Here is a 15,356-nt window from a genome sequence, read left to right on the forward strand (position 1 = left end):
ATTATTATTACATTTGGTGTAATGTTCCAGCGACCTGCGGTGCTCATGGGTAAAATTAGTTTTAAAGGTGAAGATAAAATAATTTCAGGATAACAAGATGACCTGTGATGACCTTTGTCATAAACACCTTTCAGTTTGTCAAAAAGGATTCAAAATGGATTTAGCATTGGTTGTTGATGTGGGTTCCAGCCGACGTTCACTTATAGGCAGGTCTCATAACTCCAACACGATTCTTAGGTACGCCTTTCCAGCTATTAGTACGATGGAGACAGAATTTATAACTGTATGTTGAACGTTAAAGGACAAAAACGTTGCTTGCACTCATTGAACCGGACGCGCCGTGAATACATTTTAGCTCACCTTAAAGACCCGACCACCCAATTACCGATGCCTTGAACGGACAGAGGAGTGACAAGAAAATGTCAGGGCTTGGGTCCTTCTTCTTACCCAAGCGCATACTTTCTAGAGGCGTTCACGGTTACACATATTTTTGTGTATTGGTCCTTTATAATTCTGGATGGCAATGTTGTGAGTTTGTTAACCACGCGCACACTATCTATAGGCGTTCACGGTTACACATAGTTGTTTGTATTGGTCCGGTATATTTCTGGATGGCAATGTTGTGAGTTTGTTAGTCAAGCGCACACTATCTATATTACCTATTTTAATAATCAATATGCACATTTGATATCGTCCTATATTATTTGCATTAAAGAAAAACCATAGTCCATATAACCTATTGCAGTATTAAGGCAAGATCATTTGACTGTGTTTCTATAATTTATTGGCAGTAAACAGAAGTTTGTATATATTTTACCCGTTGTAATAATAAGGAAGACCATTTCATTTCGTTTGTGTATAATAATATAATTGTATTTCAGAAGATCTCTACGACGCCATGTTAACTACATGTCCAAGAACGAGCACCCAGTCTACCGTCTGATGAAAGAGATGTTCGGATTAGACTTGTGACCTCAATTGATTTGCTTTTGTTTTTATTCCATTCATTTGGGGAGGGGGTGAGAGGGGGGGGGTATATTTTATTTGTTTGTTTTCTTGGTATTTTTTGTGTTTATTTTGTTTCTTTGTTTTAGTTTGTGGTTTGAATTTATTTTTGTTTTTGTTATAACCCTCTCCTCATCTTAAAAGACTATTGTGACATCTGATATGATGAACTTTTGTTCTTATTGAGATTTATCGTGTACGTCACAACAATAATTCAAAGAAAAATCTATGTAATATTTCCAAGAACTTAATGGTGTTTGTCAAGATTGATTTGTTGTATAAAATATATATATATATATAAATCCAACCAACAATGAATATAAAGGACAAGGTTTTAATGTACAGACAAAATAAAATTATAAACAAGATCTGATATTCAATTCATTTTGTATTTTATTCAAAATTTTGGGAATTGCATTTGAAAGCTTTCAGATTCTTTTGTTTGTTTGTTGTTGTTTATCTAATTATTATTATTATTATTTATTTTTTTTTGCTCTTATTAAGATTGTATTCCAAGTTGCATTTCATCGTCTCAAAACGGTATGTTGCTGTTGATGATGTTGGTGATGATGATGACGACGATGATGATGATGATGATGATAATGATGATGATGATGATGCTGATGATGATGATGATGATGCTGATGATGATGATGATGATGATGATGATGATGATGATGATGATGATGATGATGATGATGATGATGATGATGATGATGAAGATGATGATGAGATGGTGATGATGATGCTACTGATGATGATGGTGATGATGATGATGATCATCATCATAACCATTATTATCATTATGGTACAATGGCGATAATGAGATTTACCGGGTACTCTCGTTTTATTCTATCTTAAGATCCTGTCGATCCCACACTCCTTCAAAAACAAGCAGAAGTACAAGGGAAAAGGTTGAGAAGCAGAGGATTTTCTGTGTTAGTTTTATGAACCATCTGGTTCAGAATACAAAACCACCGCTATAACATTGACAATCTGACTCAAATTTATAATCTGATAATGAGATTGCCCAAGAAGCAGAAGAAGAAGAAGAAGAAGAAGAAGAAGAAGAAGAAGAAGAAGAAGAAGAAGAAGAAGAAGAAGAAGAAGAAGAAGAAGAAGAAGAAGAAGAAGAAGAAGAAGAAGAAGAAGAAGAAGAAGAAGACGATGCTGATGATGATGCTGACGATGATGATGATGATGATGATGATGATGATGATGATAATGATGACCAATACAGAGAAAGGGGTCCCTGATATTCTAGATAATGCAGATACTTCTGAAAACAATGTGGTGGATGACAATATTCAATCAACGGTCTCCGAAGATAAGTATCGAGTAGTTCGCCAATCGGGATAGAAGATGCTTGACATTAAAATAAGATGTAAAGCGCAAACAACCATGTGACACTGGTGAACAATAATATGTTTCAAAGAGGAGAATCCAGGTCAAAGAAAGAAGCGTTAAAGCATCATATGGGATGATAAGTTGCTGAAAGAAATACAGCACTATTTTTTCAGAAGCGTCAAGAAAATATATTCTGGATACTTTCTTGAAAATTGGCGATTATGGAAAACACTGGGAACACATGCCCCCCCCCCCCCCCCCCCCCCTTCAACACACATACACACCTGATCCACACAAGCACATGCATTCCTCCTTCCACAAATACACAAATACCCCACCTCCTTCACGCACACAGTCGCACACACATACACCCCCTCTCCCCGTTCCACTAATAAATACGAACAAACACATACATCCCCTCCCACATAAACGTAGATCCCCTCTTCCACACATATATACATTCCACCTCCCACACACACATACATCCCTCTTCCACACACACACACACACACACACTTACACACACACACACACACACATATATACATCCCCCCTTCCCACGCACACGTACAGATACATCTTCCATACACACACATACATCCCACACACTCACACGCACATACTCACAAACATTACACCCCCCCCCCCCCTTCCACATATGCATACATCCCTCCTTCATTATCAAACACAAATATATTCCCCCCCCGTCCACACACATCATACATCCCCCCCCCCCCCTTCAACACACTCATACATTCCCCTTACACACACACACATACACCGCCCTCTTCCCACTCACTCATACACACACATATATATCCCCCTTCCACACACACATATACATCCTACCACACACACTCATACACACATATATCCCCCCTCCCCTTCCCACACACACATACATCCCTCCTATCTCTCTCTCTCTCTCTCTCTCTCTCTCTCTCTCTCTCTCTCTCTCTCTCTCACACACACACACACTCATCCACACATATACCCCCCCTCCCCCCCCCCCCCCCCACACACATACCTCTCTCTCTCTCTCTCACACACACACACACACACACACGTATTAGATGATTGATGTGACAATAGAAATCATTCACAACAATACTATGAAGATTGAATAATCATCAGAGATTCAATATGTGTGGATTTCAATGTGTTGTTAAACTCTAAACGTCCTATTAGGGCCTGTAGGTGATCGTCCATGTACCCTGTGTGGTCAGGAGACTCCAGTTGAGACGAATCTTCCGGGCGGGTATGTGACGGTGCACGATTGCCGTGACATTTAAAAAGTCCCTCAAAAATCAATATTTTAGATCTACCCATCAAATGAATCGTTGATTTATATGTGTGTATATAAGTGCTTGTGTGTGTATTTGAATATATCTATGTCTGTGTTTGCATATGCACATTTGTCTTTCTTCGTGTATATATTATGTGTGTATTATATCAGATATTAAAAAAACAAAAACCCTGAAAGATTAGCGCTCAACTTTTAAACAAAAAAGGACCTTTTTATAAAATATTTCAGGTATAATCATGATCAATTTTTACAATATTTGTTTCGAGCATTAGCTCTCATAAAAAAAATTGAACTTTTATATAGCACAATATGCACTGTGTTCAAAGCGCTCTGCAGGGGATCCCTGGTCTACAGCAACATTTAACATTTAGGACGGGACATTGCGCCTGTTAGGCGATGTTACAATATTTTTCGGACGGAGGCAACGCTGTAAACGGTCACGTACTCATTTTACACCTGAGTGCGGTGAGAAAATGTGAATAAAGAGTCTTTTCCAAGGACTCAACTATGCTCCGAGCGAATCTCGAACTCAAGCGAGTGTCATACCACTAGACCACATAGCCACACAAGCTCATCAACTGAAAGTACTTTCATACTCAAACACACATACATCCCCCTTTACACACACACACACACACTTACACACATACACACACATTCATTCCCCCCTTCCACACACACACACACACACACACACACACACATGCACCCCCCCCCCCCCCTTTTTTTTTTTTTTTTACACACACACAAGCATAGGCACACCCACCCATATATATCCCCTTTCTACGCACACACACACACACACACATCCCTCCCACACACACATACATAATCACATGTATGGACATTATTGTGACATTAGAAATCATTCAAAACTATAATAATCAGCTTTTTTTTAATATAAAAGGAACTATTTATAAATTATTTCAAGTATAATTATGATCAACATCTACAATATTGTTTCGAGCATTAGCTCTCATAAGGAAGTGGAATTGAAAGTACTTTCACTTTCACTTCCTGATGAAAGCTCATGAAAAACAATATATTTATATATATCATCCATTTATAAGATCGCTTACTACAATTTTTCTATTGACCTTTTTATTATTATTATTATTATTATTATTATTATTTTATTATTATTATTATTATTATTATTATTATTATTATTATTATTATTATTATTATTATTATTATTATTATTATTATTATTATTATTATCATTATTACTTTTCTATTGACCTTTTTATTCTACATTACGTGCCATGTAATTTATACTATGTAATTTTTCTCAGTCAATTTACAATCGTATTATACTAATTCTTAGCTTTTTACTGATCTTTTTTTTTCTTATGTTGACATCATTATACCTTTTCTAGATCTTCATATCTTTACACTTTTTTAAACTGTCCCTTAATTTACACTATGTAAGTATTCTTACAGCCTACAATATTATTACACTATATATACCTATTACCAAATTTTACTTTACCACATTATATTTACGTATATTATATATGTATGTATCATTGTCGGCATTTTATACGTCTGTACAAAATTTCCTTTTGGATGAAGAAAGTACATTTATTATATTATTATTATTATTATTATATTATTATTATTATTATTATTATTATTATTATTATTATTATTATTATTATTATTATTATTAATATTATTATTATTATTATTATTATTATTATTATTATTATTATTATTATTATTATTATTATTATTATTATTATTATTATTATTTTATTATTATTATTATTATATATTATTATTATTATTTATTATTATTATTATTATTATTATTATTATTATTATTATTATTATTGTTATTATTACTATTATTATTATTATTATTATTATTATTATTATTATTATTATTATTATTATTATCATTATTATTATTATTATTATTATTATTATTATTATTATTATTATTATTATTATTATTATTATTATTATATATTATATGTGTGTATGTGTTTGTAGATGTGACTGTGTTTGTGTGTGTGTATGTGTATATATTACTAATGTGTTTACTTATTAATTGTTATTGCCATTATGAAGCGCTATTGGGCATTGGAAATGGATAAGGGCGCTATATAAATTTCCCATTACATTACATGAGTTGGTGTCCTGGGTAAATCGTCATAACATAGTGTGTAGTGTGAGAACCATTAGAAGCTGCTGTGTTCCTTGAACTGTTGGTTCCCAGTAAACACTAGGCAACATGCGTGTGTTTGAAAACTTGCAACAGGTGACAGGCAGAATTTTAAAATCATTAAACTTTTGTAGTTAATAATAGTTATTATAAACTCCGTTTTTTGTTCGTCGATAATATACAGTAACTTCTTTCAATTTAACTGGACATAATTTCGTCTTTATCAAGCCAGTATATGTGACATTTGTATTGTTCAATAGTAATGTTGGTTTGTTTGCTGTTTGTTGTTGTTTCTAGTTACCTTTCTAGCAATGACTATCCCGCACAAATCTTTGGGCCTCTTATTCGCTTACGAAGTGCCCAAATTCGCGTCAAAATATGGGACGAAGCCGTTTTGTATATGCTATTAAAAAAAAAAATTACCACGCTTTTTATCAATAAATATGTCTGAAATTTGGTAGACAATTAGTAAAGATCACATTTTAGATTATGTCAAGCGACAAAACTCGTGCAATTATCAGAAAGCCGTTAAAAACAGATGTTTGCTCTTTTGAGTGAAATATTTCTAAAACTATCAAGAGCAGAGATTTTGTCGCCAATAAGGTTATAGATGCACATTTCATCTATTTATGTTTGAAATTTTATCAGAATATGGTAAGTACTTTTCACGTATTATCACAAAACATCAACCCAATTTACGCTTCAAAGGGTGAGAAGAGGATACAACAGCCATTTTCCCGCCCCATCGCTTGACACGCATGTGACGTCTGAGAGGCAAGGCTGCCAGATGGCCAGACTTCTTCTTCTTCTTCTAGGTTCCATGCCTGGTCCAGGCTTCGGATACTGCATGAATTATCTCTCTCCATTCCTCCCTGTCTCTTGCCTTTTCAAACAGCTCTTGGATTGTTAGGCTGGTGAAGCCCTTCAGTTGGTCTATGAGTGTTTTTCTTTGTCTCCCCCGGGCGCGTTTACCAGGTATTTTTCCACAACTTGCCAGGTATTCATTCTTATCTTTCCTTACTATGTGTCCGAAAAAGGATAGTTGTCGATCCACTATTAAGGGCATTAGTTTCCTTTGTTGGTATGTTTGTTTTAGCACTTCTTCGTTCGTTTTGTGTGCAGTATACGATATTCTCTGCATCCTTCTCAAGCACCACATTTCAAAAGCTTCAATGTTCTTTTGTGTTTCTGCATTTGTAGTCCAGCTTTCGCATCCGTATAACAAGATTGGCCACACGTAGCACTTCAAGACTCGGAATCTAATCCCGAACGACATCTGTTTGTTTTTCAAAATGTTTCCCAGGTCCATGAAGGCCTGTTTGGCTTGAGTTATTCTTGCTCGTATGTCTCGGTTACATCTTCCATCTGTTGTCACTATTGAACCTAGGTATTTAAAACTTTCTACGTTGGTAAGTTGCTCGCCGTGAATCGTTATATTGCAGGTGTTGTTGTTTTCGGGGTTTTTCTGTATTACCATGCATTCCGTTTTGGTGATATTCACTTCCATTCCCTTGGCTTCACTATCTACTACCACTTTGTCAACAATCTTTTGAAGTTGGATTTCTGATGTTGCAATGAGTACCGTATCGTCTGCGTATCTTATATTATTTATGTTGTGACCTCCCACTTTTATTCCCTCCATATTATTTATGCCCCTCATGATTGTTTCTTGGTATAGATTAAACAGATCTGGTGAGGCAACACACCCTTGACGGAGTCCAGACTTACACCTGACCAAATTCGATTTAAAAAGTGACTAAATAGATACTCGCATGGTTTTCGATACTAAGACTGAACACCTTAAAACTAATGGAATTCGGCAAAACATAAAATTGAATAGACCAGGATAAAAGTCACTGAGACAAAAATAAATAAATAAAATTTAATAAAAGAAATATAATTCTATCTTTGGCACGCATCGGGAATCTGGCACCTCATCCACCAAAGTCTATTTTTTGGCATTTTTTAATTTTGTGACGTCATAGGGGTGCTAACCGTGTCGCTTTTGTATTTTGTTTTACTCATCATTTGATAATTCGACTTTTTAACAATCTTTGACCCCTTAGAAATAGACTCGTCCAATTTCTCTTTCCCTCACAGTAAATAAACACACACACACACACACACACACACACACACGCTCTCTCTCTCTCTCTCTCTCTCTCTCTCTCTCTCTCTCTCTCTCAGAAATAGAATAAGACATGGTCTCACAGACTATTTTGATTGATAATAATAATTTAGCAGGCATTTTTCACATCATTTGTGAGGGCTGTTAACAAAATATAACCCTTCGGAATTGTTCCAAATGATCAATATTATGTATATTTTAAAAGAAAATTACTGTTGACCCTAACCATACAGCTCTAAAAACAATACAAGTTAGAGCTCTTCTGGTGTTTTCATATTTTCTGAGAAATTTGCCCTAAAATTGCCAAGTTTCAATATCATATTCCGTGTATTAAGCGAGATACAGCCACAAACCATATAAAACGCTGGAAAAGCGTCCCATATTTTTCCGAATTTTTTTTTTCTCTTTGTGAGTCATCCAAAGAAATGACACCTTTGAAACTGCATAACTTTTTTTTTATTTATCAATGGATTTCCAAAATTCAAATAGATTTTTACTCGGTGGAGATAGGGCTTTGATTTAAACGAAGCATTTCCCAACAAAAATGGAAAAAAATAAGTTCATAGTCATTGCCACTTTTGTTGTTGATAATGTCCTCGTGTTGATGACGATACTTTTGTTGTTTTTTTTCTCTTTAATTATACACCATTTTTGAGTTGATTTCTCATTCAAGCAAATGTAGGTGATATTTTATAAGATTACATTCATTTCTTACCAACTCCCTATCCAGACTACCAAAGGCCTTTTCAAAGACTACTAATATGGTATATTGGGCCTGGACTGCCATTCAATAGATTGCTCTATATTCTGTTGTGCTCTCACAAATACACGTATTAGAATTTAGGCCAGAAAACTGGTCATTTAAATATCGATTGATTTCAATGAGCCTTATATTGTCAAAATCTCTCATACCTGGGAATTCTTTCATTGCCAAGTACGGTAATTCTATGGTATGTTTTTTTAAAAATGACTTTGATACTGTATAAAACCAAGACTAGAAAACACATTAGAAAATTTATTCTCTCGTTATTACATAACATTATATATACTAGTTTGATTGGGTTATATTTTTCTGGTTTGTTTTATTGAATTTTTTAGGGGGGGGGGGTGTGAAAGAGGCATTAATAATGTATAGATCCTTCTTTCCTTTTATCATTCAATGTTGAATATTATACACCTGCTATGCTGTGGAACTATCATAGACTTCAAAAATTGCGACGTCACTTCCCTTGTAATGACGCAAAGTAATTAAGTAACTGGTTCTTAACTATCGGAACAATAGCGGTCGCCATTATAAAATACTTCTCTGACAAGCATAAAAGTGTATCCAGAGGAGAAAATCATTTTAACACTGATCAAGTTTGACTTTTATACATTGTGATCACATAACCTATGAAAAAAGTTCTCGCCAGCATGAAGAATAAAAAGTACTGATTTTATTTGTATGGAAATAAGCTCCTCGTTGCTGGGCAACGTGAAATCAGACTCTAGTATCGTATTAGTACTTTATATATATATATATATATATATATATATATATATATATATATATATATATATATATATATGTATATATAAAACCGATAGAATATTGCTTAGAATGACACGATGGAGATACACGCCACACGAAAACGACCAGGGACTTGATGTGCTGTTTCCAGTCATCATTATTTTACGTTTATAATTATTGTAAAATGTTTGATGTAACAGGTTTTGTCTACGTCTATTCTTTTAAAACTTAATGATATATGGCTGTACTGTTTATGATGTCTTAACTCTTTAATGGCGAGACAACATATCTTTCTATTTATCATTATCTGTTTTGACGACTTTCTTATAGCCACATGCCCAAGTCCTTTTCATCAAGTACTAAATAAACAGGGATACAAATTTTGCTTCAACATGAAAATCTCGGGTTGCATCGCCATTGTTACTCTATTTGAAAATGAAGTAATAAATCATGATGCTAATATAAGCAGAATCGAATCTCGTTTATAGAGAGTTGAAATGTTTGCACTTAATGACGCATTTTTGTTTTACGTGTTTCAGCTGTGTGTTTGGTTGGACGGAAAACAAATATAGAAGTCTTCTCACTCTCTTTTTAAATCAGCACATCCGATGTATTGTTCATTCTATTCTGTGGCTTCGTACTTGGACACATCTCTCTCTAGTTCGGACATCGTCATTTCGTTGAAGAAGGTAAGATAACAATGTTTTTCTTTCTTTTTTTTTTCAATATGTATTTGTTTGTTATTCTTTTCCTTCCAATGTACGACGACTTTCCTCTGTCCCTTGTTGTAATGTCTGATTTTTAAATCTCACACTGCACTGGCTAAACCATGAATTATCCATAGAATGTCCTTTAAATTCGAGATTGATGGTAGGCACGAATCCCGTCAACAGCTTTGTTGGGAGGAAATTTTATAAAAGCTTTTAGAAATGATCATTTTTAATTAATCTCTCTCTCTCTCTCTCTCTCTCTCTCTCTCTCTCTCTCTCTCTCTCTCTCTCTCTCTCTCTCTCTCTCTACTTATTGACCGCCATGCAAGTTGCCCGTATTCTTCTTCTTCTTCTTCTTCTTCTTCTTCTTCTTCTTCTTCTTCTTCTTCTTCTTCTTCTTCTTCTTCTTCTTCTTCTTCTTCTTCTTCTTCTTCTTCTTCTTCTTCTTCTTCTTCTTCTTCTTCTTCTTCTTCTTTATTATTATTATTATTATTATTATTATTATTATTATTATTATTATTATTATTATTATTATTATTATTATTATTATTATTATTATTATTATTATTATTATTATTATTATTATTATTATTATTATTATTATTATTATTATTATTATTATTATTATTATTATTATTATTCACCTTGTTCATGTCGACTCAAAATCAAATTAACCAGTCAGGTCCCATTTATTATTCATCTCCATTTTTTTACAATTCTTACAGCTCCATCTCCAAGTTACAATTCATTTCCATTTTGTTTACAATTCTTACAGCTCCATCTCCAAGTTACAATTCATTTCCTTTTTGTTTACAATTCTTACAGCTCCATCTCCAAGTCTCAATTCATTTTCATTTTGTTCACAATTCTTACAGCTCCATCTCTAGGTCTCACTAGTAAAGGAGGGAAAAATGCAGCAATTTGTTGTCGTCGTCGTCGTTGCAACTATCATGGCATGTATGCCCGTTGCCCAACTCACCAAGAAGAAATGTATGCCCGATCAGTTCACCGTGACTGGAACGGCCATAACCGGTACAAAATACACTGCAATAGTTGATTTTCAGAGTAAACGCGTGCATGCCGATTCCACAACTGACTATCTTATTGATAATAGTCAGTCGAAGTATTACCAGTTTAATACTGACGGTTCCTGCACATGGGCCCCCATTATGGGGACTACATTCTATTTTCAATGCATCCCTACAACTGCTACAGATATAGCTAATCCAAGCAAATACAACAAACAGGTAGGCAAATTGTGCATTTAACAACATCAACAAAACAAAACAAACAAACAAACAAAAAACAAACAAAAATATCCCCCCCCCCCCGCACACACACACACACACACACACACACACACGCACAGACCAACAAATTGAATAAAACGACCCTCCGAAAGTGGAACGTATTTCACCTACTTTGTCTCTGAAATATTTATCCAAACGCTGTGCTATCTCAAATCCATTTGTGTTTGATGGACGGCATTTCTTCAAAGCAGTGTCCTTCCGGAGAACGTTAACGATTTTAAAAAGCTCTTTTGAGTCATTATTTCTTGGATGAGACAGTATTGTGCGGCTATGTGGTCTAGTGGTATGACACTCGCTTTCGGATCGGAAGGTCCTTGGTTCGAGCCTCGCTCGGCGCATAGTTGAGTCCTTGGAGAAGGTTCTTTACTCACATTCTCTCACCGTACTCAGGTGTGAAATGAGTACCTGGCCGTTAACAGCGTTGTCTCTGTCCCAAAAAATTGTAATATCGCCTGACAGGCGTCATGTCTTGTCCTACATGTTATGTGTTGCTGTTGGCCAGGGACCCCTTGTAAAGCGCTTTGAGCACGTTTAGTGGATATTGCGCTATATAAAAGCTCAAGTTAGTATTCTTGATGTGATTTCGTTTGGCCTCTTCCAGCGAACTATTTGTTTCGTTTTTGATTTAAAAAGGTGTACGGTGTTATGACAATTATCACAGTATAAAATCAAATTTAGAAAGCAGAATAAATCCAGTACAAAAATTACGAATAATCACAGCTAGTTCAAAAACAGCTGCCTGTTAGACGCGCCACACAAGATATTAAATCATTTATCTATATATTTAATTTATCAAACTTATCAAAGACAAGTGCAAAATTAGTTCACATTCATTTCATTTCTTCCTTTATGCTGTTTTACTCAAACAAAACAATACATTGTGTTATTTCTAATTTTAAAGGTTAATTAATAATCAATCCAATGAATGTAATTATATTCTTATTTTTACATTCAGTCAATAGATACAATGCTTAGAATTTGAGACACCGAAATTTCGACTTTGTAAAAAAATGTACGCAGATAAGAATTCTAAGCAAAACATGCTGCGGGAAACTGAAGGCAATTAAATAACAGGAATTTTACACCAATTTTGAAATTCAATAAAACTTATTGAAAGCAGCGTGACTTCACATTATTTGAAAAATGAAATATTCGCCATATAAGTGTTTATTATTACTGTTTCGTTCTCTAACTTACGAGGATTCACATGCGTGTGAATTTACTTTTGCACATGACTATATCATTTTTTCAATCAATTTATTTAACTCATTTATTCCTTGTTTTGTGTCCTCAGCAGGGTGTTACGACATCGCGTTACACAACAACTTCCGGGGAAACAGTAGAATTGACATTGGACAACAACAATCGTCCTTTATTTTCAAAAGAAATTCGCTCAAATACCAGTACAACAGTCAAGGTCACCTGGAGTAACTTTAAAAATGGTGTCATTGACACGAGTCTATTAAACCGTAAAACCTCACACTGTGTTAAGAAAACTTAACCTTGAAATTCACTAAATAAACCTTTGAATTGAATTGAACTAAAATTAGTTGTTGTTTTTTTTTTGTGAAAAAATAATCATCATTTAAATAGCTTTGAAAATGTCTTTTACTCAGAAATGGCGTAATCCAAATGGATTGAGGGGTAGAATAAAATTGTTCTTACACTCTTGCGATGAATTCGAACTTTGTTCCCAACGCGCATTAGCAAGCTCGTGCAGCTGTTGGGAACACGCCCGGTATTCCAAAAAGAGTGTAAGAATCGTATACAGTGCAAAGTATAGAGATCATCATTGATTTCATCATATATTATCGTAAGCGACAAGTCTTACATACAATATTGAATACAATACATACAAAATATACTTTTTAAATAGTATCCTTCAGAGCCATTCGGCACATAGAGCCGGAGTTTATCACAGTTTCTATAGCGTGAAGCGTACAATAACAATAGCTTGCTATCCTTTAGATAGGATGCTAGTCTATCGCTAAGTGATTTCTACCAAATATAACACACTCATCCATCCATTCAGTAGTGGGTGGTTAGGGGGATCAGGAAACATCTTGACTTCACCCAGGATCGATCTTGGTCCCTTTGAATGTAAAGCGAGAGCTCTATCAACTGAGTTATCGGGACACCCAATAGTAATTGTGCAAAGTAAAAATATCATCGTTAATATCACATATTATCGTAAGTGACAAGTCTTACACACTGATATTATATAAACTACATACAAAATAATTAACATAAGGCTCTGTTTTATTTAACACTGAAGTGACCAGACCGCAAGTTGCAAAATTAGGGAGCAGGCACAGGTGTAAGATTATTATCTGATAAAATGTGTTTGAAAAGGTACCAGACAAAGTAAGAAGGAAAAATAGAAGAAAAAAAAACTCATAAAAAATAGCCTGCCTTGACTCAGGATCGAACCTTGGTCTCTTGGTTACTGGTCAGACGTGCTACCAATAACACCAAAGAGGTTACCCATATTGATGGTACGATTGAATACCTATAGATAGAATGCGCTTGGCCAAGGAGTTCACAACATTGCCATCCGGAAGTATAACGGACTAACACACAAACTCTGTGTAACCATGAACGTTTATAGTCTGGTTAATACAGTTTAGTGAGAACAACTCACAAACGCGGATGGCAAAAACAATAACAAAGGCCCGAGTGACGTCATCTGCATACTATCTATAGAGAGAACGAAGTTGACGTCACTCGGGTCTTTGTTACTATTATTATTATTATTATTATTATTATTTTATTATTATTATTATTATTATTATCATTATTATTATTGAGTGACTGCATTATCCGGCAAATTTTGTGTCCTGCTCAGGTGTACAAAGACAACCTGGCCGTTAAACAGAGTTGTCTCTGTCGGGAAATAACATAATATAATATCGCCTGACAGGCGTCATGTCTCGTTCTACATGTTACATGTTGCTGTTGGTCAGGCGCCCCTTTTAAAGCGCATTGAGAACATTAAGAGGAAATTGCGCTATATTATAAAGCTCATGATGGTGGTGGTGGTAGTGGTAGTTGTTGAGGTTGTTTATGTGGTGGAAGTGGTGGTGGTGATTAGAGATAATGGTGAATATGAGGGAGGTGGTGGTTTTCGTTGTTGCTGGTAGGGTTAGTGAGGATGGTGGATAGGTCGATATAAATATTATAGGCTTAGGTGAAGGTTCTAATGTTCAATTCGTTACCCAGAGCAATAGCTAGAATGAAGTTGACGTCACTCGGGTCTGTTATATTTTTTTGCCATCCACCTTTATGAGTTATTCTAACTTCAGTATTATCCAGACTATAAAAGTTCTTGGGAACACAGAGTTTCGTGTGTTGGTCAGTTATACTTCCGGATGGCAATGTTGTGAGCTTTTTAGCCAGCCAAGCGCATACTATCTGTAGTGTTGTGGAATACTGCAGCATATATTGTAGGTGATCTTATTTTTATATTGATGCTATGCATTTATAAAAAAAAAACATAACATCCGCCAGCCGGATATAACATCCCAACACACAATACTATGAGTTACCTTAAACATTTATAGTTTGATTAATGGAATTTAGTGAGAACTAATCATAAATTGCTGGCTATAAACAATAACAAAGAGCAGAATGACGTTACTTTCGTTTTTAATTCATTACGGGTAGTTGCTTTTGTGTGTGGGAGTGTCTGTGTGTGCTTGAGTATTTTATTGTGTTTACAGTTCTTAAAGACTCATCAAAAATTCATCGCAGTTTTTTTGCTGTTAATAGCAAATGCTTTACCCTTTTATTTTGGATAGGACCATAGCCTGTTTCTAATAAATTTCAACCACATCTAACAGACCAGTTTCTCACAATCACTCCGAATTTCTA

General features: G+C 34.8%; 2 protein-coding genes across 4 annotated transcripts in view; both read left to right on the top strand.

Annotated features, from left to right (window-relative positions):
• The window catches only part of LOC144956493 (uncharacterized), a 58,557-nt gene extending 57,184 nt beyond the window's left edge, over positions 1 to 1,373 (top strand). The window contains exon 5 of one of the 2 annotated variants that reach the window (XM_078887033.1): positions 882 to 1,373. In XM_078887033.1, coding sequence (XP_078743159.1) covers positions 882 to 972 — 91 coding nt within the window. In that variant the 3' untranslated portion in view covers positions 973 to 1,373. The remainder of the gene's footprint in view (positions 1 to 881) is intronic. The other variant, XM_078887034.1, reaches the window with a different exon arrangement.
• An 8,649-nt stretch (positions 1,374 to 10,022) lies between these two features.
• LOC144956654 (uncharacterized) lies at positions 10,023 to 13,021 on the top strand. 2 transcript variants are annotated; one of them, XM_078887300.1, is made up of 3 exons: positions 10,023 to 10,155; positions 11,052 to 11,423; positions 12,781 to 13,021. In XM_078887300.1, the coding sequence occupies exons 2-3, from the start codon at positions 11,088 to 11,090 to the stop codon at positions 12,985 to 12,987; spliced, it is 543 nt and encodes a 180-aa protein (XP_078743426.1). In that variant the 5' UTR covers positions 10,023 to 10,155; positions 11,052 to 11,087; the 3' UTR covers positions 12,988 to 13,021. The 2 variants fall into 2 exon arrangements, with proteins under 2 accessions (XP_078743426.1, XP_078743427.1); XM_078887301.1 differs by having other exon boundaries at positions 12,784 to 13,021.
• The last annotated feature ends 2,335 nt before the right edge of the window (positions 13,022 to 15,356 follow it).

Source organism: Berghia stephanieae, chromosome 11 (assembly GCF_034508935.2).
Source record: "Berghia stephanieae isolate SIO BIC M18660-M18661 chromosome 11, UCSD_Bste_1.3, whole genome shotgun sequence".
In the NCBI taxonomy this organism is placed as follows: Eukaryota; Metazoa; Mollusca; class Gastropoda; order Nudibranchia; family Aeolidiidae; genus Berghia; species Berghia stephanieae.